Source organism: Bidens hawaiensis, unplaced genomic scaffold, assembly GCF_021521415.1.
Source record: "Bidens hawaiensis isolate Kalapana, Puna unplaced genomic scaffold, B.hawaiensis_p1.1 tig00026629_1, whole genome shotgun sequence".
NCBI classification, from domain to species: Eukaryota; Viridiplantae; Streptophyta; class Magnoliopsida; order Asterales; family Asteraceae; genus Bidens; species Bidens hawaiensis.
In genome coordinates, this window is record NW_027494287.1 from 24,539 (window position 1) to 51,109 (window position 26,571).

Genomic DNA, 26,571 nt, shown 5'->3' on the forward strand with positions numbered 1-26,571 from the left:
TCCATTCGGGTTATCATCAACTCCGATTTAGTGAAGAAGACATCCCCAAGACCGCTTTTCGTACTCGTTATGGGCATTACGAGTTCTGTGTTATGCCTTTTGGGTTAACTAACGCACCCATGGTTTTTATGGATCTCATGAACCGTGTGTGTAAACCATATTTGGACAAGTTCGTTATTTTTTCAATGATGACATCTTAATCTATTCGAAATCCGAGAGCGACCACAAGAATCATCTCCATTCTATCCTTGATCTGCTTCGAGAGGAGCAATTATACGTCAAGTTTTCTAAGTGCGAGTTTTGGTTGAAAGAAGTTCAGTTTTTGAGACATATCGTCAACGAAAAGGGTATTCTCGTTGATCCCGCAAATATCGAAGCTTTTAAGAATCAGAAATCACCTACTTTTCCTACCGAAGTTCGATCCTTTCTCGTTTTGGCGGGTTATTACCGTCGTTTTATTCAAAACTTTTCGAAGATCACATTGCCCCTCACCGCTTTAACACACAAAGGTAAGACCTTTGTGTGGGGTTCAAAGCAAGAAGTAGCCTTTGAAACCCTTAAGAACATGCTTTGCGATGCTCCTATCCTTTCTCTTCCAGAAGGAAGTGAAGATTTTATCATTTTCTGCGATGCTTCTAACCAAGGTCTTGGTTGTGTTCTCATGCAACGAGGCAAGGTTATCCTTTACGCTTCGAGACAACTCAAGGTTCATGAGAAACATTATAAGATGCATGATCTCGAACTTGGTGCTGTTGTATTTGCCTTGAAAATTTGGAGACACTATCTCTGTGGTACGAAGTGTGTGGTGTTTAGTGATCATAAGAGTCTCCAACACATTTTCGATAAAAAAGAACTCAATATGAGACAACGTCGATGGGCCGAGTTGCTTAGAGACTACGAATGCAAAATTCGCTATCATCCTGGAAAGGAGAATGTCGTGGCCGAGGCTCTCAGTCGTAAGAAGCCACTCAAATCTATACTTCTTACTTTTGTTCTTGTTCAAAATTGCTTACCGAGGGAAATATGTGATGAGATGTCGTGTGGTGCTGAAACCCAACTCGAAACTAAACCCAATGGTCTGATTTACTTTCTGAACCACTTTTGGATCCCCAATCGTGATAATCTTCGCACATTTATTATGGACAAAGTTCACAAGTCACGATATTCCATACATCCCGGTGCAGATAAGATGTACGCTAACCTTCATTCTATCTATTGGTGGCCTGGAATGAAGAAAGATGTCGTTGTGTATGTTTCTAAATGCCTCACGTGCTCCAAAGTGAAAGCCAAACTTCATTGACCTTTTGGCTTACTCGAGCAACCTCCCGTCCCCGAGTGGAAATAGGAAGGAATTGCTATGGATTTTACCACTAAGCTTCCTTCTACCCGCAAGCAACATGATAGTATTTGGGTAATCGTTGATCATCTAACCAAGTCTGCTCATTTTATTCCCATCAAAGAGACGTATTATGTTGATCAGTTGGCGCGTATTTACGTTGAGAAGATTGTTTGTCATCATGGAACTCCATTATCTATTATATCCGATCGTGATGGTTGTTTTACTTCTCGTTTTTGGAAGTCTCTTCAATCCGCTTTGGGTACTCGATTGGATCTTAGTACTGCTTATCACCCGCAATCTGATGGTCAATCCGAGCGCACGATTCAAACTTTAGAAGATATGCTCCTTTTTTGTGTTCTCGATTTTGGAGGCAATTGGGATGTTCATCTACCGCTTATCAAGTTGTCGTATAATAATAGCTTTCACTCTAGTATTGGTATGGCACCTTTTTAAGAGCTCTATGGTCGTAAATGTCGTTCTCCAATTTGTTGGAACGACGTTGGTAAATCTCAAATCACTGGTCCTGAATTGGTTCAAGAAACTACTGACCGTATTGCTCAAATCCGTCAAAACCTCCTTGCTGCTCGTAGTTGTCAAAAGAGTTATGCTGATAAGAGACGTAAAACCCTAGAGTTCAGTGCTGATGATTTTGTCTTACTCAAAGCTTCCTCTTGGAAGGAAGTTGTTCGTTTTGGAAAGAAAGGAAAACCAGCTTCTTATTTTGTTGGTCCCTTTGAGATTGTTGATAAAGTTGGTCCTATTGCTTATCGACTCAAACTACCTGTTGAACTCTCTAATATTCACCATTGTTTCATGTTTCTAACCTCAAGAAGTGTCTTGTCAAGGGTAGTCTCCACATTCCTCTCGATGAAGTTAGTATTGACGAAACTATGCATTTTATTGAGCAACCCGTTGAGATCATGGATCATAAGGACAAAGTTACTAAGCGAAGCCGCATTCCTCTAGTTAAAGTTCGTTGAAATTCCAAGCAAGGCACCGATTTTACGTGGGAGCATGAAGACTAGATAAAACTCAAATACCCTCATCTTTTCTTTTTTTACTAATTCTCTAATTTTGGGACGAAATTCCCAAAAGTAAGGGATACTGTAACCATTCGGGTTTTACCACATCTCAATGTAACCGTTACCTGACCCATTTATGGGTCAAGGGCTAGTTCATTAATAATATTCCGCATTTACCGAGATAGTTTAATTATTTTGCTAATAATTAGGTATTTATAATTAAATCTTTAACATATTTACACTTTTAGCCCAAATTATATAATCTTATCTCTTATGTATCCAACCTCAAACTTCGGGGATCAGATTGTGACTTTGTGTTATAACCCATTTCTTGATATGGATGTCCAGGAACCCATACCCGTATCCACTTGGGTTTTCTTTAACCCGAATTCAAGAATCACTATCTTGGGCATTAATTCTCGTTTATTTGATGAAATTGATCTTGTGTATCATTTAATATTGTCAACCTCGGCCTAACCGACGATCTATACATGTTAATTATTTTATTGTGATCTGTTTTTTATATTAACCTAACCGTCAACCTATTGACCTTTTGATCACGAAATTGTTTATGATATTTCAGTTAATCACAAAGATACGTTCCTTATTGAGTGGCCGACCTTAACCCCTTATATAATTTGATTAGTTTGGCTGTTTAATTACTCGTTGACACACCATCATCACCGACCACTGTCAAGATCTATTAACCCTCTTCTGTTCACTGTTTGAGGTAATTAAACACATAGATATGATCGTGCTGTCTTGTTTTTCATTAACCCTATGATTAATTTGATCAAATATAACAGAATTGATCAAATCGATTTCTAGGGTTTGTATAATCAATCTGTTATGTCTGCTTTTGTATATAAAAAATTAATGGAAACCAATTTTAATCGCACGTCGCTGGTAGCCCAGCTGGATAACCACATGTATCACAGGGGGGCAGGTCATGGGTTCGACCCTCTGCACCCCTTATTTTTAGTTAATTTTGGTTATTTTTCTTTTAAACACTTAATAACTATATAATATTAATAGTAATAATTAATTAAAACCATTTTAATAAAAACCGACTTTGTAATACTCGTTTTTCTCTAGTTTTCGTTCATGTATATATGCATATAAGCATATATATATATATATATATATATATATATATATATATATATATATAATTTAAAAACTAATGTTTTGATATATTTATAAATCAAGTAAACTAATTTTTTATATATACTTATAAAACTAATAATAATATTTATCAACATATGTTTTCATAAATCAAACTAATTATTTTAAATAATAAGTCCTTATATATAATATTATGTTATTACACTATTAAATTAATATTGTTTATCTAGTTGTCGTAATAAATCATGTACTTTACTTAGCGTATCCGTTCTCTTTGTTCCTCATTAGGCTTTGTACGTCTTTGAGGTGAGTACCACATTCCCCATATATTATTCGTTTTTCACGTTTTGGGGACATATGCGTAAATATATTTTTATATATACTTATACACAAAACTGCAACTATTGTCTTATGTGCTAACGAATTGTACACCATACTTGTTATGTGCTTATGTGCTCATTTTGAATCGCATTCGGAAAGGTCCAGCATAATCTCATAAATAGTATGATCATACGCCAGTCGTTGTAGCTATTGTGCTTCTCAACATCTCATTTATAATTGCTCATTGGTTAATTTGTTATTCTCATATGACTTGTTGCACTACTTATTTTGATATATTATATGTACACGAAACTGGTGTGTTGCTCACTCAACCTTGTGTTGAAAAATCTATTTTATTTTCAACGCATATGCAGATCATCGTGTGGTATGAAGTAGTTGAAGTTGGAAGATCACTTAAGAAATTATATTAGAGAATATTTAATGTGAAAATTATTTTTATGGTTATATTTGTTTGATGCTTGATTTGTTTTTTCGGGATATTGTAATGAATATTTGTTTTATTTGAAATTACTAAATAGATATTGAAATTTATAATGTTGCATGATAATAACCTTGAGAGTTGTGGGCAATCAGTTCACGCCCCGAAATTTCCGCCGTAGGTTGGGGTGTGACAGCTAACTTGGCTACAAGATCCATCATAAATTTATCTACAATACCATATAAAGATAAATTTTTGGAGTCAGTTTGGTTTGCGCTGCTACGATGTCCTGTACTACTTCTACTCGTTTAACTTCTATTTTTCACGAACCGAACCTTCTAAAATTTTGTTTGTGACCTATTATTAATATTTTTGCTGAGTATATATTATTTTAGGTCTTTTCCGACGTTTGAGAATATTTTTTCGGACTTTTAACTTTTCGAACACGATATAATATATCACTTAAATTTTTGGAGTTTTTGGACTAAGTTAACATAAAACACATCTTTTCTCTAAAAGCACCTACAAAAATGAATCCTAAAAATAACCTGAACCATCCATTCCCCACTTTCGAGCAATACCATGCTCCGCAAAATCAACCGAAATAACTGAGCGTAAACTTTCAGTGGTTACCGAACACAGGAAACCAACCGAACTTAAACTATCAATTTTCTTTTCCCGGCCCAAACTTAAACATGTACTCCAACTTCCTCAACCCCCCAAAGCCCCATGACGGTGTTCTGGTCTAGCCAACCGACGGCAAGGGGGGATAAGTTTTTGTCGATGGCGATGGTTTGAAGAATATTATTATTACTATAATAATAATAGTATTATTATTATTATGTTTTGACCATTATAATGGTCATAAATTTAAAAAAATATAAGACTATATATATATACACATATACATATATACATATATATATATATATATATATGTACCATCTTCTTCTCCAATGTCATTTCCCACAACATCAATTCATACAAAAATACATCTTTTCTCTAAAAATATTACAAAAATAAATACTAGAAACAACCATAACCATCCATTCCCCGCTTTCAGGCAATACCATGCTCCGCAAAACCAACCGAACTGTAACATTCCGTTTTCTTGTTTCAGTTAATAAAATAAATTATGAGTTATTATGAGTTGGGCTTGTGTTGGGTTAAATAGATATGAGTTATGGACTTGGGTTAAAAAGGAAAGAAGAAAAGACCATGGGCTTAAGCCCATGATCCATAATATATAAACCATAATTACCCATTAATTCATTCATTTCATATATTCCATACACCACCCAAAACACACACTTAAGCTCTCTCTCTCTCTAGTTCTCTCTTTCTCTTACCCGAACCAAGAAGGAAAACCAAGCACCGACCCGAGGTAATGAAAATATGATAGTGTACGGATTCAAACCATCTAGATTTAGCCGTGAACGGCGAGCCGACACCCTTAAACCATGAAAGTCACGAGATCATGGTGGAATCGGGTGTAAACCGATCAAAGGATGAGCTTAGGGGTCACCCTAGCTCAAATCTGGATCGAACGGGACGAAAAGCGGTAAAAAACGGTGCGAAAATACGTTTTTCTTGCCACCGCCCGTTTTTCCAGAGATGATGGTGCCGGAAAAGGTGTACGAGGTAAGGGAATGTCGGAGAATGTTTCTGACATTCTCTGACCTAACCCTAATTCGTTAACGCAAGTTAAACGAACTAGCCTTAATTCGGATTCAAATTCGTTAAGGAAAGAATGGCAAACTAGCCCCATTCGTTAAGGTCCAATTCGTTATGAGGACCAGTTTGTCATAAGGTCCAATTTGTTATGAGGACCGGTTCGTTATAGTAACCAATCCGTCATGATGGGAGATTCGTTATAATTGTTAATTCGTTATGAAGTAACGAATGAGTTCATTCGTTATGACCCACCATTTGTTAAGGACTGGATAATGAACAGAAGTTTGAAGAATGACAGAAAGGTCCCTAGACTTAGAATAAAATGGATAAATTACAAAGAAGCCCTCAAACTTTTAAGTTAGCGAATAAAATAATAATTAAAATCCTAATGGAAAATGTGTTAAGAAAGTTAATGAAAATTAAAATTTTTCCAAGCTGACCTGGCAGCTCAACCCCAGCCAGGGTCTCTGCCCTTTGGACCCTACAAGTGGGTTGCCGCCCCTAGAACCCCGCGTCTAGGGGCTCTGCCCCCGGACTCTCGTTCGTTAAGGGTAATAATTAAACTAGAAACACGATATGGGTAGTAATAGTTAATTGATACGTGTAATTGTTATACAGTTAGTCGCACACAGCTCAAGAAATGAATAACCATTAACGGTGAACGTAACCGAGTTTAGGTGAGTTTCTAGCCCCATTCCTTGTTATGTTTTCGGGGCTGTGTGCATACGCGATGTGATTAGTTAATACACTTACCTTAAGTGGTGAGTGTATGCCTCGTATGATTATTGTATGAATGAATGCTTGATGGTGCGTGAATGATCTTCGGATATTGCATGTAGGTGATAGTTTGATGATATGTTTGTTGTATATGATGAATGAATGATGTATATACATATGATACTTATAATTATATATATGGTAAGGCATGGCATAGTGATATGGAAGAAAGGAGACTGGACCGTAAAAATATCCGAGGATAGAGGGTACCAGACCCTAATAATATCCAAGGAAGAAGGGATACCGGACCCTAATAATATCTGAGGATGAAGGGAGACCAGACCGTATTAATATCCGAGGATGGAGGGTACCGGACCCTAAAAATATCTGAGGTATGTAGGGCGAAATGCTCTTTATAATGTAAGGATAGTTATGAATGTATATGGAAGAATGATGAACAGGTTAAGTATGTAAAGCGTACCTTCTAGCACGTATATGTGTATGTAAAGTAAGTTATCTGATTAACTAGAACTCACTCAGCGCAACTAACTTTTAGTATGCACGCAGGTGAATAGATTGCAACAGCTAGCTTGAAGGAGACACATGGCAGGATTGGAAGAGACTGGCATCTGAAGATCTGTTATGATGATTGATATTATATGTTATGTTTTAAAAAAGACAAGTTATGAACTTTTGTAATGAATGGTTGACTTTTAATATTATTTCGCGAAAGTTTTAATTAACTCTGATATTTAGAACTGTGTTTATGAGTATATCCAACGTCCAAAGTAGGGCACCGGTAACGGGGCCATGCACGAACCAATCGAGCGTAAACTCTCAATCGTTCCCGAACACCGGACACCAAACAAACCTAAACAATCAATTTCCCGCGGCAGTCCCCAAATGTACAGGGTAACTTTGTTGGATTCCGGATTCACCAGCTGGGAACCAGACTACAATATTCATGAAACTTGGTGTTGTATTCACGAAGGTTCGTCCCCACGACCTTAAGATTAAGAAATTTAGTTTGAATCTGGTCGGTTTCATGCATGGGACAAAACTTTTCCATCAATATCGCCTTGAACTCATCCCAGGTTAGACCATACATCACCTCTCTTCTCTTGCTCATAATCATTGTATTCCACCACTCGAGCGCCTCTCCTTTAAATATTAAAGCAGAATACTGAATCTTCTCTTCATCGAAACACTTACTTGTAATCACAATTGTCTCCATCTCCTCAAGCCACCTCACGGTTGTGATGGCTCCTTTGTCTCCATGGAACTCCTTTGGTCCATAATATTTGAAATCCTTAAATGAACACCCACCAATCTTGAGTTTCTTAAACTTTTGTCCAACAATTCCATCAACATTCGATTCATTAACGCTTTCCTCAACACGATACGGGTTCGGACGAGATTTTACGGGTTTTTGAGAGGGGATAACAGATCGGGAACGTTTAGATTGCCTAGATTGAGATCTAGCTTCAGATTCTTCCCTAACCGCTTTCTTAATCATCTTTTGGATTTGATTTAAATATTTATCGGGGATTGGTTCTTCTTGTTCTTTCTCGGGGCCTTTCCCCTTTTCTTTTATTTCTTTTTCTATCCGTGCATTCTCGTTATTACTTTGTTCAGACATTTTTCTTTCAATATGTCTTTAACTGAAATTTAGCAAATTTCTTATATTAAACATATGTCTTATTTCATATATATATATATACCATGAAAAGATATATATTTCATTTCACATTATATATGCACATATATATATATATATATATATATCGTTTGATATATATATATATATTGATCAACCTATCTTTATTCAAAGAACGTCTCAATGTTCTTTGTTACACATATATTTCACATAGCATACAAGACTATATTACATACAACTTCACATTGCATTCTTTTCCACCATCTTCAATCTTTTAAGAACTTCTTCACCACTTTTGTTAATTTGTTGCACTTACGAAGAAGTGTCTTTCCTATTTTCTTCTTCTTTTCTCCTTCAATGGCCATCTTCTTCCTCCAATCATCTGTTTCGTGCAGAGCGCGGTCTAAGTGCTCTTCATATGACTGTGGGACTTCGTTGGGGTATCCATATCATGGAGGTGGGTCGCGGTAACCCAATGTCACCATCTCATAGTGATTCCTTGGTTCTGGATACGGAACGTAAGTCATGTCAGATGAAAGGTAAAGGTAAGTTCTAGCAGCTTGATTTTGTTCTCGAATCTCATCAGCTTTCTCTTCTTCTATTGGGATTACACCTTGGTATAGTGGGAAGCTTGACGAAGCTTGGTTCTTGAGTTTCTCGAGGTATTAGACATATGGATCAAAGGAACCGTAGCTTGGGTTTTGGGAAGTAAGTGATCCATCCATTGATGTTGATATCTCATTGGGATTATTGGGATGCTCTTCTTCCGATTCAGACTCTTCCTCAGGATCCTTCTCTTCTTCGGGGTCCTCCTCTTCCTCCTCGGGTTCTTCATCTTCTTCAGGTTCCTCCTCTTCCATATGCTGAGTGGTTTCATTGTTTATCGGGGACATCTAGAAATTTTCATAGGGCATCATTATTCTCATTCTAGGTTTGCGGGATGGCCCTCCATCATTGTTGGATTGAGAGTTGACTTCATTGAAAGTGGAGCTTCCTGTATGCCATCGTCGTTGATCGGAGTGGCATTTCATCCAGTCGGAGGATGGGGATTTTGGTTCTCAATGGGTAAGTTGGAAAGAAAGGTATAGGATGGATGAGGATTTGGTGGTAGGTATCCAGTTGGATAGTACTGCGGTATCTCCGAGGGTTGGTATGTGGGGATTTCTGATGGGTGGTATGTCGGTATTTCAGAGGGATGGTACATTGGTATTGTTGGTGAATGGTAGCTTGAGTGCCTTGGTGGTTCAATTCTTTGTTTTGGTGGACTATCGGGGACATTTATTGGATAGTGTTTACTTCCGGGGTAGTACACAGGTTTGGTTAAGTCATGTTCTACATCTTGGTCAAAGTACGCTTCATAGTATCCTTCACTCATGTTATCCTCGAGGTAAGGTTCGGCAATTCCAGCCTCTTTTGCCTTGCGCACATAATTCTCCATATAAGCTTTTAATGAAATCTATTAGGGGCCGTTTAGATTGTGGAGGGAAAGAAAAGGTTACCAACCTATCTTATCCCTAAAACAAATAAACAATTATTTCCTATACTTGGATCGAATCTTGGATATTGTTTTATAATACCCAATTCGCTAAGATCGATGGCTCTGATACCAACCTGTCACACCCCCGTCTTAGGGCCTAGGAGTGCGATCAACAGTTGGTACCACATTTGTAAATAAATCAGAGTTACGTTGCAAGCGGAAGACTTTATAAAACTTTAAGGATCAAAATGTAACATATATATTTATATATTCAAAAGACGAGATTATAAAAATACCCGTTTGAGTTATAACAAAATGTATTATTTGTTTTACATTACAAACCACCATTTAAGTTTTTACAAAACAAATCCGAGCCATCGGATATTCATAGCACTTCGTCACTCCAACCGCTAACTTTGTTCACCTGCAAAATGTAAATAAAATACGTCAGCAACGAATGCTGGTGAACACGCTGACGCTAAAATAATTTCTTTTACTTTATTACCCCTCGAGACTACGCCTGCCTCGGCCCATCGTGGCTTAGGAATAACAAAGTTAAAACAACACAATTATAAACTCGAGCCTCTACACTAGGTCACCTCAGCAAACACCGCAGCGTTCGACTTAGTTAAGTACCCGTAAGTATACACATGGTCATGCTTCCTATAAGAAAGCGTCCTACGACCAAGCGTGGTGCGATGTGCCCACCGCGTACTACCACATATGTAAGGATCCAGACACATATATACTACAGCCTGAGGGCTAGGCTTATACCCTTATTTATAACGGTTTTAGGAACACGTAGTTCCTTGTAAATAATTTCATATAACACGTTTGACTCATTTTAAAATAAGTTTGTAAAAGTTTGGGGGCGTATTCACCTTATCGCTTTGGGATCGGCTTCAAACACCGTCAGGGGGTCTTTCCCTTGCTATCTCGCACTTATAGTACGAGTATAAACATTTGTTAGTCGGATATACAATCCGGCTTAAGACCTTTAGTCTTATTTTATAAACTTTACCTCGATGAACCTTTAGTTCATAAATCTCTTTTACTTGAAAACCTTTAGTTTAAAAGTAATTATAAACCTTTAGTTTATATATAAAACCCGACGTTTCTTCTTTTCTAAGAAACGTATTCTTTTTCTTTTATTATTTAAGAATACTCATTATTACTTAAATAATATTTTCATAACAAAGAATATACATAACATATTTACAATTCAATCCTTTATTCTTTTCTTCGTTATGTTTATATCTCTTTTATCGAGGTATCGAGTATAACCTCGACTTAAGGTTTAAGCCTTTAATAATATTTTATTATATTTGTCGTTACGCTTAACCTTGTTGGCGTTTTAGAAACCCTAGGAACTTGAGCAACACTCCAACGCCACTTGATCAACGTTCCTCCTTGTCGTCAAACACTCGTTGGCACGCTTCTCGAGACTCATCGCCATGATAACAAACGTCTTCTTCGTTGAATGTGGGTGGAGGGTGGTAGGAACTTCGAGGAAACGTCGGCAAGGAAAACGATGGATCGGGCACACTTATCGGGGAACTATGGCACGTTTATCGAGGTAGATCGAGGGTACAAATATCGAGGTGTAGAGAGATGTTAGAGAGAGAGAGTTGTGTGTGTGATTTTGGTATGAAATGTGAAGACCCGGGACCTGCTATTTATAGACAAAATTTTGGAGCCCATCGCGATACGCGATGGCCTCCTGGCCAGGCCTGTCGCGTATCGCGACGTAGGCCTTCTGCGTCACCACGTAGACCTGCCACGTGGCGACACATGGTAGGCGTTGTGCCGCGTGGCGACACGTGGCGGACGTGTTGCCACGTGGCAGCAGACGTTGCCACCGTGTGCCACATGGCACACGTGTCACAACATGTCAGACCACGTCATCGCGATATGCGATGACGTTGGTTCAATAGCGATCGCGTATCGCTGTTGATCCTTCCAGAAACTTTGACCAAGCCCCATCGCGATACGCGATGGACTTGTCTTTTGTCCCTTCGCGTATCGCAAGAGAACAAGAAATTAGAATTTTCATTTTTAACCTTGGAGTTTGGAATTTGGCAGAATTGATCCCTATACTTTGAAAACTTGACATTTTGAACTCGAAATTTTCACGATGTTACACTTAGCATCAGTTGAAAGGTATCATGAGAATCAACCTTAATATATGACTGATCACTCGCGTACTTGTCAATGTAATACATTGATAAAACGAGCTCTCGGTATGAAGGATAATGAGTGACAACCTCTTCAATCAAATCATCAAAACCGAATATGCATGTGTCAATGTAAATGCATTTTTGAGACACAAAACAATAACGTTTTTTTAGATAAGTTCTTAGTTAACCGAAAGTAGCCTCCATACTTTAGTTTTATTATGTACTTGGAAAATACTTGGACACTAGCATTCACGATTGTTGGTGATCAATCCATATTCTTTCATGTTAGTGTAAATGAGTGGTTTCCCATAAGATCTATGTTTTCATCTTTCAAAATAACCTAATGTGAATAAACAAAAAAACAAATGTTTTTTTTAAGATTTCATGCATAATAAAAGTATCTAAACGTAATGCCCACTGTGAATTAACTTGACAACAAAAATAACTTGCACCACTAGAATGTTAATCTAAATGACTAGAAATAATTTTATGCTTCAATGTAAATCTAAACCTACAAAGTAAATCTAATCAAATTATATGGGTCATGAAAATAGTTCATCATATGGATCATTATGGATACATGTAATGAGGATAACTTACTGAGTAACTATAATAAGGTTTTGATATCCCAACCACAAATAATACATTGTTCTGTTTAATTATTTGGTTGTAAGGGTGGAACACACAGGTCAACAACCATATTATTAAGAATCTAGGTTTCAATAAAAGCAGCAACCATGTTTCCGTAATCCATAAAACATGGTTTGCATCAACAATAAAAGTATTGAACTTACCGAAAAATTGATGAATGTTTGCTGTGATCGCCGACCTCGACGTCGTTGTGTTTGGCGACGTTTGGTGTTCGCCGGATTAGATGAGACACTGATTGCCGTGAAGGTCCAATTAAACTATTAGTTTGTTCTCTAATATGTTAGTGGACATTGAAACGACCGTGAAGGTCCAATTACACTATTAGTTTGTTCTCTAATATGTTAGTGGACATTGAAACGACGATTAGTTTACTAGCGTTACTGTAAATTGAAAAGGGTAATATGGTAATTACATACTAGAAGGGGAATGTGTAATTATATGTTTAGAATTGGGGAAATATGTAATAAGGCTAGTTAGGGAGGTGATGCTTTGTAAAAATCCCTAAAAAATCACAATGTTGTACCAGCATAAAGTTTACACAACACAATTTTGATGAATGAACATGAGTCAATGAATCTAAAAATGCAAAATATGTGGATTGTAGAACGATATACTAGATTGCATGATAAGAAGATTCCTTAATATCAAGTGATTTTATGTTTGGCATCTTGAAATAAGTGGCCACTTGGTTGGAAATTGAAAAAAGGGTTTTTGGGGTTAGATCGATGTGAATTCACTTGTGGTATATGTTTATCGCTAGTATGTTGTATGCATTATGCCTGATTATCCTTGTGGATTTTTTATGTGAACTAGTAATGTGACCCCTGCATTGCGGCGGGGTAAACCGTGAAAATAATCATATAAAACAAAGCAATCTAGTTTTAGCAATGTAATGCCCTAGTCCTTAGATTAATTAACATTCTATCATATTTTGACATAAAGCTTACATGTTATGTTCTTATATAAGCAAGTTTTTTTAATGATCATAAAGGTTAGGTATCGATAAGAAAAGTTGTAGCGATAACATTAAACCGCACCAAAACAGCCTTGAAAACGTTAAACCACCCATACACGTTAAGCACAGTAACTCCCATGTGAAATATAAAAAATTGTCCATTAGATTGTTAATTATTTTTGGGTTTTTTTACGAAAATTAAAACTTTTATCAGGTTGGTAAATAAACTAATGAAAAGTATCATTTTTAACATGAAGGGAAAAGACAATGGATTTGTTAGTTTATAAAGAAAGTTGCTCATTAACTCTAGTAATTTAAAATATTTATACATGTATTGGTAACTAAACTAATGAAATAGTTTAACTAAATTTGAGTGGTACTTGATCCAATTATCAAAACTAATATTTTCTAACATGAGTAAACAAAAAGAAGAGCTATTTACAAAGGTTAAAAATAATTGCAACATGAACAATCTATAGCACACAAACTATGTACAACATATTAAGCATAGTTTACAATGTTTCATGCACAATTTAAAGGGAATAGTAAGTTTGTGAGACAACCTACTTTTAAAAATTGTAATATATATAATGTATGCTAATTATATTGGATAGTATTACAGGTACAATGTTCTTACTCAAGTGCTTATTAGAAAAGTGTTGTTCAAAACTGGATGTTTAACTCTTATTTGTGTTGAACGGGTGGTAAAGATGACTGTGATTTTGACAAAGATGGCTACTTCATATCAAATGAGCTGAAAATGTGACAATATATACTTTCATTTAATATTACATTACTTACAGTAAAGTTGCTACAAATACTTTATAGAGTGAATATTTGGGTTAAAAAATAATATTTTATAAAATACATAGTTCTGCTATTGATCCAAACAATTGGTTTTGTAAACTTTTTTTAATGACAAAGCTACCCTCGCATTTTAAAATACATAGTTCTGTTAAAACAAAATTCTCCATTTACTGTCTTGGTGTCCGATGCTAAAATCGCCTTATATTAAAATGAGTGAAAGTATAAATAAAGAAAACACTTATAAATCTTCGTTGGCTACCATTACTTAGGGGAAATTTCATGTGCATTTTAATCTTAACATGAGAACGTAAAAAATAATACATATTTATAAAAATATGAGAACCGTTAGAAACAATACCAACTACAATTTCAACCAACATAAATAACGATTTATAATAATAAAGAAAAATAACCCAAGATTATAACAAAAGAATTAAAATCAAAAACAAAATAAAATAAAATACACAACAAATTATTAATAATAACAACAAAAACATAAAGCAGAAATGTTACTGTTACTAATAACAAGGGTTTCACTTTCGGTTTCAGTTGGGTGGAATTGAGGAGGAAGGAATAGTTAGTCTTGATAACTAGGTTGGATCAAAACCCCCAATTTCACACATCAAAATCAACCATTGATCCAACAAATTTGCTCTCACGAGATCAGGTCTCTCTGATTGGATCTCGCTGTTATTATTATTATTATGCTTTCGAATCAACTTGAGAGCACCGGTAAGCTTATCTGGTCTCGGTTGCCCACCGCCGAAGATGGAAGCAGTAGTGATTATTATGATGATGGGAGTTTGAGAAGCGGCGATGGGTTTGATGCTGTTGAAAGCCTTGATTATGAAGTTATCGAGAACTATGCCTATCGCCAAGAACAGGTCTTTACTTTTATTCTTATTGTTTGTTACTGTTACATGGAGTCTGAATTACTTAAAACTTTTTAATTGCAGGCACGAAGAGGAAAGCTTTATGTATGGTATAACGTCGGAGTTAAATGGTTCTTCGCTCTGCTAATTGGCATAGGTCTCTTTTTTTCATTTCTCATAACTCATTATCTGCTTTTCATCAATATAGGAGCTTCATTTCTAGTCTTATTGTTTGAATTTAGGCACTGGATTAGCCGCTGTTCTCATCAATATATCTGTTGAGAATTTTGCTGGATGGAAGTACTCATTGACCTTTTCAATCATACAGAAATCTTATGTAGCTGGTTTCATAGTATATACCATCTTCAATCTCGCTTTAGTCTTCTCTTCTGTTTATATCATCACACAATTTGCACCCGCAGCAGCAGGATCCGGAATACCAGAGATTAAGGGCTATTTGAATGGTGAGTCTGCGCATTTAATAACAACAACAAAATTTATAAACCAGAGACTTTATAACATTGTATATACTATTTTTGTTTTTAATATTTTTTAAAGAGCAAGAGCCATATTATATGTGTTATTTTGTTTTATTTTTCCAGTAGTTCTATATCTCATTATTATTATACATTAAAATTTGGGGTTTAAGTTATATGAACCATTTGAGCGAGCCAACAATCCGTATATCGAGCGAGCCATGAGCCGAGTCAACCCTGGCCTGGGCTTGTCTGATTTACAAACGAGCTTTTTCGAGTGAGCTATGAGCTTTTTTGAACAACCCTACTTCCAGTCCTATGTGTTTTTTCATTTTTTAATAATGATGTCATGTGAGACAGATGAAGCATGGTGTTAATTTTTATTTAATTTAACTTGAAGTATGAGGTAATAGTGAAGAAAAAAAGTTTACTAAATAACATAGTTATCAAATCTGATAAGCGCTCGAAAGCGTTGATGGCACCCGGGCTAGAAGCGCAAAAAAAGCGCCGTTTTTTTTAAAGTAGAACATCTTAATAAGAAAACAAACAATTAGTTCATAGAATATAAGTTAGATAAGAAATAAGGAACACAAATTGCAGAATAAATAAGGAACAGAAAGAAATATTAAATCCGAAAATAAGTAAAAAAACTAATATGTAAATACTGAGATTCTTGATGATTATGTGCTACAAGATGGAATATGGAAGCCCTTAAATAGTGGGAGTTTTAGGTTTTACTTCAGAATAGGAAGAAGGGGGGGGGGATGCAATTTAATACACATGGGAAACCAGGTGGGCGCTTTAATATCGTATGCAGTGTAATCGCATCTATTGCGCTTTGCCCAATAAATGTGCTTAAGCGCCCAAGTTTTATTATTATTTAATTGAGTGAAGTTGAAAAAATAATAATTAAAGAGTAAACAAGCTCCATATATGTTTCATATGCGTCACTTAATTTTAAAATTTTTTAACATTCATAAAAATAAATATGTTTGGAACACCTAACAAAAGCTGAATGACTTTAGTGGAACAGTTAGGATACTTGGTAACTATGGTATAAAGTTACCCCTTTCATATTTAATGTAAATTTACAAACAATTTTGCAGGGATTGACACTCGTGGTATCCTTCTTTTCAGAACCCTGATAGGAAAGGTGACCTTTTTTTTTCTAAAAATAAACTAAGGTTATGTATGATTATTTATTTTTTCAATGTTCTTAGAAGGAAGTTATTTGTATGCAAATTGTTTTAGATATCTGGAAGCATTGGATCTGTGGGTGGTGGACTGGCACTTGGTAAAGAAGGGCCTCTTGTTCATACGGGTGCTTGTATTGCTTCCTTACTTGGACAAGTAATCACACTCTATTAATTTTTATATCCTTTTATTCATCTATTGTGGACTGACTAACGTCTTTTTATTAATGAATTTGATATTTAGGGTGGATCTACTAAATACCATCTGAGTTCTAGGTGGCTACAGATCTTTAAGAGTGATCGTGATCGCCGTGATCTTGTGAGTGATATTGATGTTCATTATACGTGTTTATACATCAATTATTTATAGTTGTAGCGTTTTACTTTAACGGAAAATAAAATAAAGATATTTTAGTTTGCAATTGTGAGATGAGATCGTGTTTGTGATGTTTATGAGTTAAAATGTTTTGAAAGGTAACATGTGGATGTGCAGCTGGTGTGGCTGCTGCTTTTAGAGCTCCAGTTGGTGGTGTATTATTTGCTCTAGAGGAAGTTACCTCATGGTAAGTTTTGTTTTTCTTTATTTCTGTGTGTTATACATACAGGTATAATATTAAACATATACGTGGGACCCCCCTAAAAGCACTTATTGGACAATGTTAGATGTATCTCCTAAGTTTTTGAGCCATTTGATCTGAGACTGAAAGACATTTTGTCGGGGTGGATGAGACAGAAACAGATTTTGTGCAAAACTGTTAATTATTTATTTTAAACAAGTTGCATTGGCAAATATGATTACATTAGTTGTATTTCTTAATTTTAGTTTCTTTCAAGGGTTAACATCATTAAAATCCAACACGCTCTCATTCACGCAAAAAGTCTCTCCAACATATTTTTGGTGTATAAAAGTCTCCGCACGTGTGCAACGTTGCTATGTTAAATCCCTATATTTAGTATGTGGTAATAACTGTTTCTAATTGAAGGTGGAGGAGTCAGCTGATGTGGCGTGTTTTCTTCACATCTGCAGTGGTGGCCGTAGTAGTGCGTACCGCAATGGGGTGGTGTAAAAGTGGCAAGTGTGGGCATTTTGGTTCCGGAGGCTTCATAATATGGGATGTTTCAGAGTGAGAACCTCACTTTGAAGTTATTTTCTTGTTTTATTTTTTAAATCTATTGGTTTCTTACTAAGTCCAATTTAGTGGTCAAGAGGACTACTCATTTGCAGAGCTATTACCCATGGCCATTATTGGTGTTATAGGCGGTCTTCTTGGTATGTCATGCTGCCACTTATGCATTTCTTTTTACTAGCAAAAAAGGGTATTTCTGTTAGGCTGAAAACGAACCGAATGGATACAAACAAACCATGATTATGTTCGTTCATTTACCCTTAACTGAACAAATGATCGAACAGCAACAACTAAATGAACAGGTTTTTCTTGCTCGTGTTTGTTTATGTTCTTTTGTTAAGATTATAAATGAATGGTTCATGAACGTTAAAGAACAAACATAATTGAATGAACATAACAGTGCTAAAACCATGTAAAAGTAAACGTGAACAAGTCAACCACAATGTGTTGGGTCTAAAGATTTGGTAAAACTAGACTAAATTGTAATGGACCAATTTAAATGAATATATTAATGAATGTAAACGAATTGACCTAAACAAATCTAAACTAACGAACATGAATGAACGTAAACGAAATAGGTAAGCAAACGGACTTACATACGTAAATGAATGTAAATGCTCGAAATTGAAGGAACGGGCTTAGAACTATTGTAAGCAAACGAACATAGACGAATTTTAATGAACGAACGTTCACGAACATAAATAAACGAACGAGGCATGTGTTCATGTTCGTTTGTTTAAATAAATCTACATTTATTTTTATGTGTGTTAGTTTGTTGATTATTCCCGCTGGACTGAACGTTTAGTTCATTTACATCCTATTTTCTGTCAGTTTTAAATTGCTAATCAAAACTGCTTTTTCAGGAGCATTATTTAACCAGCTGACACTTTATATAACACACTGGCGGCGAAATTATCTACACAAAAAAGGAAACCGAGTCAAAGTAAGTTTCTTTTTTTTTTCTTTCAAAAGTTATTGTTTAATTTATATAATAATATCTTCCATTAAATATATGATTTACTTTTAAATCTGACTTATGATTACAGATAATTGAAGCTTGTCTAGTATCCGTGATAACCTCAATAATTTCATTCGGATTGCCTCTTTTTAGAAAATGTAGCGCGTGTCCCGACTCAGATAGCTCTATTGAATGTCCTCGTCGACCCGGGACTTATGGTAATTATGTTAACGTAAGTTTAATTACCAGTTTCTTTTATTTCTTTTATTTTTGTAATATTTGGTGGGACCCATCTAGAGAATGGCGATTTTATGATGGATTTAACATTATATTTTCAGTTTTTTTGTAGCAATGAGAATGAATACAATGATCTTGCAACCATCTTCTTTAATACTCAGGTCAGCAGATAGATAAATTATGCTTTTTCTTTTTGAGAAAATTGCACAAATGGTCCCTGTGGTTTGATCATTTTGCAAGTTTGGTCCACAAATTTTAAAAATTGCAAATTTAGTTCAAACATTTGTGAGAGGGTTGCACGCTTAGTTACCACCGTTAATCCCAGTTAGTTTTTATTAAAAAAAGTGATGTCACGTGTCATTTATGTGAGGGTAATCATGTCCTGTAAATCGTAACCTTAATAAAATACTCCATATTCTAGAACTCCTATCATCGGCTTCATCACATTTGTTTTTAAACTGAACTTTTGAAGGTGATGATGTTCTTCGAAATTCGGTGCATAATCGAAGGTGATGAAGTTGACACTTGGATTTTTGGTGTTTGAATAAGAATTTTATTAAGGTTTTAGTTTTGAAAAGACACAATTACGCTCACAACATAAAAGACACATGACATCACTTTTCTGTTACAAACTAGTGAGATTAACGGTGGGGGACTAAATGTGCAACCATCTCACAAATGTTCGGACTGAGTTTGTAATTTTCAAAGTTTGGGACCAAACTTGCAAAATGGTCAAATTACAAGGGGCTTTTGTGCAATTTTTTCTATTTTTTAATGTCTTTAGACTTATTAATGATTTTGCATATATTACTATGCAGGATGATGCAATTAGAAATCTGTTCAGTGCAAAAACCATACACGAGTACAGTGCTCAGAGCCTGCTGACTTTTTTGGTATCAGCTCAATTCTACACGCCACTTGCCGTCGACTCATTGTTTGATTTAATCTTGTAAATATTAGTTAATTAATGTGGGTTTTTGTTCAGATTATGTTTTATAGCTTAGCTGTGGTGACGTTTGGAACTGCTGTGCCAGCTGGTCAGTTTGTTCCTGGTATAATGATTGGATCTACATATGGACGGCTTGTTGGCATGTTTGTTGTTAGACTTTATAAAAAGACCAACATTGAAGAAGGAACGTAAGTTCATATACATGTATATATATTTCTTTCCTTTAATTAATTCAATTTACATATCTTTTAATATGTTTTCAGCTATGCTTTACTTGGAGCTGCTTCATTTCTTGGAGGGTCAATGCGAATGACGGTTTCCCTATGTGTTATTATGGTTGAAATTACTAATAATTTAAAGCTTTTACCTCTTATCATGCTTGTTCTTCTCATATCAAAGGTATATATATCTTTTTTCTTTGAATGAATTAATTATGTGGAAAAAATATTAAAAGATTTACTTATTTCAGGCGGTTGGTGATGCTTTTAATGAAGGCTTATATGAAGAACAGGCTAGATTGAGGGGTATTCCTTTACTTGAATCCCGCCCCAAAAATCTGATGAGAAAAATGACAGCTAAAGAAGCTTGCGGGAATCAAAAGGTTAGGTTTGTTTGTTGGTTTCTAAAGTTATCTTTATCATCTTTTTGTCTTGTATTCAGAAACAAGTGAAACCAGAGGTGACCCGTTTTGTATTTCTACATTTGATAGGTTTGTTACTTTCCTCGCGTGGTAAAAGTTGCTGATGCAGCGACTATTCTGAGGACTAATAATCACAATGGCTTTCCTGTATGTCTTTTTTTTTTAAAGTTTATTTCTTGTACTTTCGGTGACCTAATTCCACGTTAGCTAATGCTTATACTTGCCCTTTAGGTTGTGGATCACTCACGAAACGGAGAAACAATGGTCATTGGTCTTATCTTGCGCAGGTATAGAACGGTATCTTTTATTATAACTTAAAGATATAATTATTAATTTTTTTTTTGTTTTGATGCAGTCACTTATTAGTACTTCTGCAGTCAAAAGCAGATTTTCAACATAGTCCTCTTGCAGTTGATATGAGAAGCCAAAGTATACCAATCAGGTAGTTATATAAAAGATTTTAAGATTGGACATTTTAATTTACTTTTATGGTTATTATGCTGAATAATATTTTGAATTGCAGACACAATCTTGGTGACTTTGTGAAGCCTGTTACTAGTAAAGGATTATCAATAAATGATATCCATTTAAGTCCTGATGATTTGGAAATGTACATAGATCTTGCCCCTTTTGTGAATCCATCACCATATGTTGTCCCTGAAGATATGTCATTAACAAAGGTAACTAAATAGTTACATTAGGTGAAATATTGTCTTTTTAGTAAATTTATTTAATATTAATTCACATGACACTGTGCAGGTTTATAATCTGTTCCGTCAGTTAGGTTTGAGGCATATATTTGTAGTTCCACGTGCATCTCGTGTGATCGGTATGATCACCAGAAAGGACTTATTATTTGAGGTATTTTTTATAACTTTTCTTTTATGTATTTGAAAATTTAAAGTAATGCCATAGGTTTTTGACTTGCAGGATAATGAGGATTCAGCTTCTGTAGAGCTTCAGTCAACTAGTGTAAGGTCTCTATGATGCCTGTACTTTATAATTGTATCACATATATATTAAAAAAATGTTGAAAAAGGGCATTTTTTTTATATCAAGTGGTTCAACATAAGGGGTATGATACTAATATTCAATGTTAATAACAACTACCAAATTTGTAGGTGGTATGATACTAATATTCTAAAGAGAGTTGTTAAATCATTAAAAGAAATGTGTTTATTGAAAAAAATGAATTTTAATAATCGGATTGCAGGGATGAAGAACGACGAGTGAGGAGGGCATCTGATATCGGGTCTCCACTACTTAATGGTCTTCTTGATTAACAGTAGCTAAGTATTATTTGAACAGAATCTAATCACTATAATTCTTTTTGGATAAGTTGTGTGTATATATTTACGATCGTATAAAAGGAGGTCAGGTCGAATAAGCAAGACGTAGATTTTGTTAGTTTTAGGTCATGTTTCATGATTTGTATCAGCAATGTCTTTGCAGGATGTGTTTGTATTTTGGTTTACCACTTTAAGATAAGATACAAAGAGTGTTTTATTTTGTTTTTCTAGCCACAAAACTTCAAATCGGCATTAAAGCATTGCCCGTGCACTTAGCATATCGGTTCATTCATTTTATAATAGACTTTAAATTCTCTTTTATCAGCTCATATATATAATACTCCATAATAGTATCTTTGAGCAGCTGTGTTAGACATAATAGAGCCGGCCCTAGTTTACTTAATATAGATTAGGCCTATATATATCAATGCTCTCTATTGTAATCAATCATTCAGAAATCAATATCAATTCAATAACACGGTTTATTTTGGTATCAGAGCCAAGATTAACCTAACCCTAATTCTGCTGTCACAAGCCCTAATCCCAACCCCGACGCCAACACTCAGTCGCTGCCCAAGCAGCCTTCTTCCTTCTCGATTTCTTTACCAATGGCCATGATCAGTTCCTTCTCCACTGCAGAGAAAACTGCTCACAACTCACATAAGTTCGCGTTCTTTTTAACACCCACCAACTATGGGTTCTGGAAGGAGATGATTCAACCATTTCTCATAACCAACAACCTTTTTGGCTACGTGGATGGAACAATCAAGTGTCCACCTTCAAAGACAGCCGCTACAACAGATACAGCCTCGGTTGATAACCCTAGTTATCTCCACTGGATCACTAATGATGCTCATGTTCGAATGATTATTACTTCAACCATCTCTGAAGCGTCCTTTCAACATGTTCAAGGCACGACTTCCAGAGAATTATGGCTTGCCCTTACTCGTGCCTATGCGCCGAGTAATCCAACACGTGAGTATTCTCTCCGGATTCAACTCATGCGCATTGAACAAAAAGGTGATGAAACTCCAATTGCTTATTTGACTTGTGCTCAAGAGTATGCTAATGCCCTTGCCAATATCAACGCTCCTGTACCAGATAAAGAATTGGTCATGCTCGCCATATATGGTCTTCGACCAGAATACAACCCATTAAAGTCTTCCCTGCTTGGCCGAGTACCACCAGTATCGTTCGTTGAACTCCATGGCTTGTTGAATGATCATGATTTCATGTATTCCAGATCTGCTCCTGCTGTGCCACAAGCTTTCACAGCAGCTACGGACTCCCTGATTCGTCCTAATGCTATTCAATCATTGCAACAAATTGCCTCTCAACTTGGTCTTCAATTGAGCCCCACGGCCTCTCCTAATCCTCAACCGCAAGCTTTCTATGCAGCTCGTGGCAACCGTGGCAACCGAAGAGGCAACTATCGCAACAACAACAACCGAGGAAACTATTCTCGCAACCGCGACGAAGGTCGAAGCAACAATCGCACCCAACAATTTGCTTGGGCATCCACCCAAAACACAGTTTATGGACATTGTAACAGATGCGGCATAGCTCACATTCCATCTCAATGTCCAAATCAGTCCGGGCCAGGCAATGCTCGACAACAACCGCAGGCTAACTATGCTTCTTTCTCGGAAAATGCTTCTCAATCCGGACACTCCCCATGGTTTCCTGACACAGGGTCCAACAGTCACGTTACACCGGATTTGACAAGCTTGGATAACTCTGAACCATACTTTGGTAATGAAGCACTCCATGTTGGCGACAGTAATCCTCTTCCTATCTTTCATGTTGGTTCTTCTAAATTCTATTCTCCAAACAAAACGTTAAATCTTTCTAACATCTTGCATGTTCCTCAAATCAAAAAGAATCTTCTTTCTGTCCAACAATTTTGTACTGAAAACAATGTTTTCTTTGAATTTCATTCGTCTTTTTTTGTTGTGAAGGACGAGTCTACACGGCATATCCTACTCATGGGTCCAAGTAAAGATGGTTTATACTCGCTTAGCCTACTACAACTGAAGTCTATTCCACGTGTCTCCTTTACCGCTACTAAAGCTTCGTCAACCATCTGGCACAATCGTCTTGGACACCCGCATGCTCGTGTTTTTCAATCAATTGTTTCTGCTTTCTCTTTACATGTTTTGAATAAACTTTGTTCTTCTTTATGTACTCCCTGCCAAATGGGAAAGTCGTCTAAACTTTCGTTATCTGTTTCTAATTTTCGTAGCAATAATATTTTGGATTTGATTTATTGTGATGTTTGGGGACCAGCTCCTACTTTATCTTCTGATGGTCATCGATATTTTCTTTCGTGTGTTGACCACCATACTAGATACATGTGGTACTTTCCGTTGGCACAAAAATCAGACGTATACCAGACTTTTCAATCATTTATTACCATGGCAGAACGTCAATTCAACACAAAAATTAAGAACGTTCAAACTGACTGGGAGGGTGAATTTCGAAGCTTATCCCCCCTTCTCTCGTCCCTTGGAATTGTTCATCGTCGCTCGTGCCCTCACACGAGTGAACAAAATGGTACGGTTGAACGCCGTCACCGCCATGTGGTTGAAACGGGTCTTGCCCTTCTAGCCCAATCCCACCTACCAGAACGTTTTTGGCACTTTGCCTTTGAAACGACGGTTTTTCTAATCAATCGCATGCCCTCGCGTTCAAATTCCAACAAGTCTCCCTACCAACATATCTTTCACCGCCCTCCCGATTACTCGTTTCTTCGCGTATTCGGTTGACAATGCTTTCCTTATCTCCGTCCCTACAATCCTCACAAAATGGACTTCCGTTCTACCCCTTGTCTCTTTCTTGGTTATAGCCCCGTTCATCATGGTTATCGTTGCCTTGACTTAGCCACTGATCGGGTCTATGTCGCCAGACATGTTCGTTTTGATGAGGAATTCTTCCCGTGTGCACAGAAATCCAAACGGGAACCTACCCCCAACCCGGATCCTTATTACTCTACTTACCCGGATCCCTCCACAATTCCAACCCATTCTACACCTCCTAATGACCCATCCCCACCCTCTTCACCCTCGGCTTCAAGCCAACACACCCCTTCAGTTGCTCATTCAGCCCCAAATCAGCCCCAACAGCCTCCCCAACCTCGCCCTCGGCCTGCCAATTTGCGGCCAAATCCCACCCCTGTAACTCGTTATTCTCCCGCTTCCTTTCAGACCTCATGTTACTATTCTCTCACCTCTGAACCTACCTCCTTTACCGCCGCCAACAAGTCACCGGAGTGACACAATGCCATGAACGAAGAGTTTACCGCGCTAGCGAAAAATGGCACATGGTCTCTTGTTCCACCTGTCCGAAATACTAATGTTATTGACTCTAAGTGGGTGTACAGGTTAAAGAAAGATCAGGATGGAAAAGTCACTCGATTCAAAGCTCGCCTTGTTGCCAAGGGCTATCGTCAACAACCCGGAATTGATTACCAGGAGACATTCAGTCCCGTCATAAAAGCTACCACCATCCGGGTTCTCCTCTCCTTGGCAGTGACAAATGAGTGGCCACTACGCCAACTTGACGTTCAGAATGCGTTCTTACATGGAGACTTAGAAGAGACCGTATACATGCGCCAACCTGCGGGCTTTGTTGATAAGGACAAACCCAATCACGTTTGTCTTCTTCATAAGTCCTTATATGGGCTTAAGCAGGCACCTAGAGCTTGGTTTCATCGGCTATCTGGCACTCTTCACTCCATCGGGTTCAATGGGTCGACAACTGACCCGTCTCTTTTCATTTTGAAAAACAACGGTACGCTGGTGTATGTCCTTGTTTATGTTGACGATATCATCGTCACAGGTAATAATCCTAATGCCATCAACGAGGTAATAAGCAAGCTTAGCTCTGCCTTTGCGGTTAAAGATTTGGGTGCCTTGCACTATTTTTTGGGGATTGAAATTGTACCTCAAGGGAAGAACATTATTCTCTCTCAACGGAAATACATCTCGGAGCTCATCACCAAAACCGGCTTAGCGGATTGCAAGCCCGTACCCTCTCCGATGAGCAGTTCTCAGATTTAGTCTCTTGGTGATAGTGCTCCCTTATCCGATCCAACCAAATTCAGACAAGCCGTCGGAGCACTGCAATATGTCACTCTTTCACGGCCTGATATAACCTATGCAGTTAACAAAGTTTGCCAATATATGCATGCTCCTACGGACAATCATTGGTCGGCGGTCAAACGTATCATTCGCTATCTCAAAGGCACATCGCATTATGGATTGTTTATTCGACATGCTTCCTCAACAAATCTTCATGCCTTTACTGATTCCCAATGGTCGAATAGTCTCAAAGCATACTCGGATGCTGACTGGGCTGGTTGTCCGGACGACCGTCGATCCACGGGGGGATTCGCAGTCTATTTTGGATCGAACTTAATCTCTTGAAATGCAAGAAAACAGCGAACAGTCTCCCGGTCTTCAACAGAATCC

At 36.8% G+C, this 26,571-nt stretch overlaps 1 protein-coding gene across 2 annotated transcripts; it reads left to right on the plus strand.

Annotated features, from left to right (window-relative positions):
* Positions 1-14,947: 14,947 nt before the first annotated feature.
* Positions 14,948-22,387, plus strand: LOC143573763 (chloride channel protein CLC-d-like). Of its 2 annotated transcripts, none has more exons than XM_077058559.1 (23): positions 14,948-15,245; positions 15,318-15,390; positions 15,476-15,697; positions 16,816-16,862; positions 16,961-17,059; positions 17,147-17,221; positions 17,377-17,465; positions 17,886-18,026; positions 18,102-18,172; positions 18,893-18,972; positions 19,076-19,219; positions 19,326-19,385; positions 20,043-20,117; positions 20,210-20,361; positions 20,437-20,572; positions 20,643-20,774; positions 20,883-20,960; positions 21,045-21,100; positions 21,169-21,255; positions 21,337-21,493; positions 21,573-21,674; positions 21,744-21,790; positions 22,027-22,387. In XM_077058559.1, exons 1-23 carry the CDS (start codon positions 15,066-15,068, stop codon positions 22,094-22,096), a joined length of 2,373 nt encoding a protein of 790 aa, XP_076914674.1. In that variant the 5' UTR covers positions 14,948-15,065; the 3' UTR covers positions 22,097-22,387. The 2 variants fall into 2 exon arrangements, with proteins under 2 accessions (XP_076914674.1, XP_076914675.1); XM_077058560.1 differs by having other exon boundaries at positions 14,949-15,245; positions 21,744-21,785.
* Positions 22,388-26,571: the final 4,184 nt, after the last annotated feature.

Excerpts from the sequence above, each read along its gene's own strand:
- LOC143573763 (XM_077058559.1), top strand. The coding sequence starts at position 15,066 with ATGCTTTCGAATCAACTTGAGAGCACCGGTAAGCTTATCTGGTCTCGG. Across the intron at positions 18,973-19,075 it reads AAAAAGGAAACCGAGTCAAA|ATAATTGAAGCTTGTCTAGT; the intron begins GTAAGTTTCTTT and ends TTATGATTACAG. Across the intron at positions 20,573-20,642 it reads TTGTTCTTCTCATATCAAAG|GCGGTTGGTGATGCTTTTAA; the intron begins GTATATATATCT and ends TACTTATTTCAG.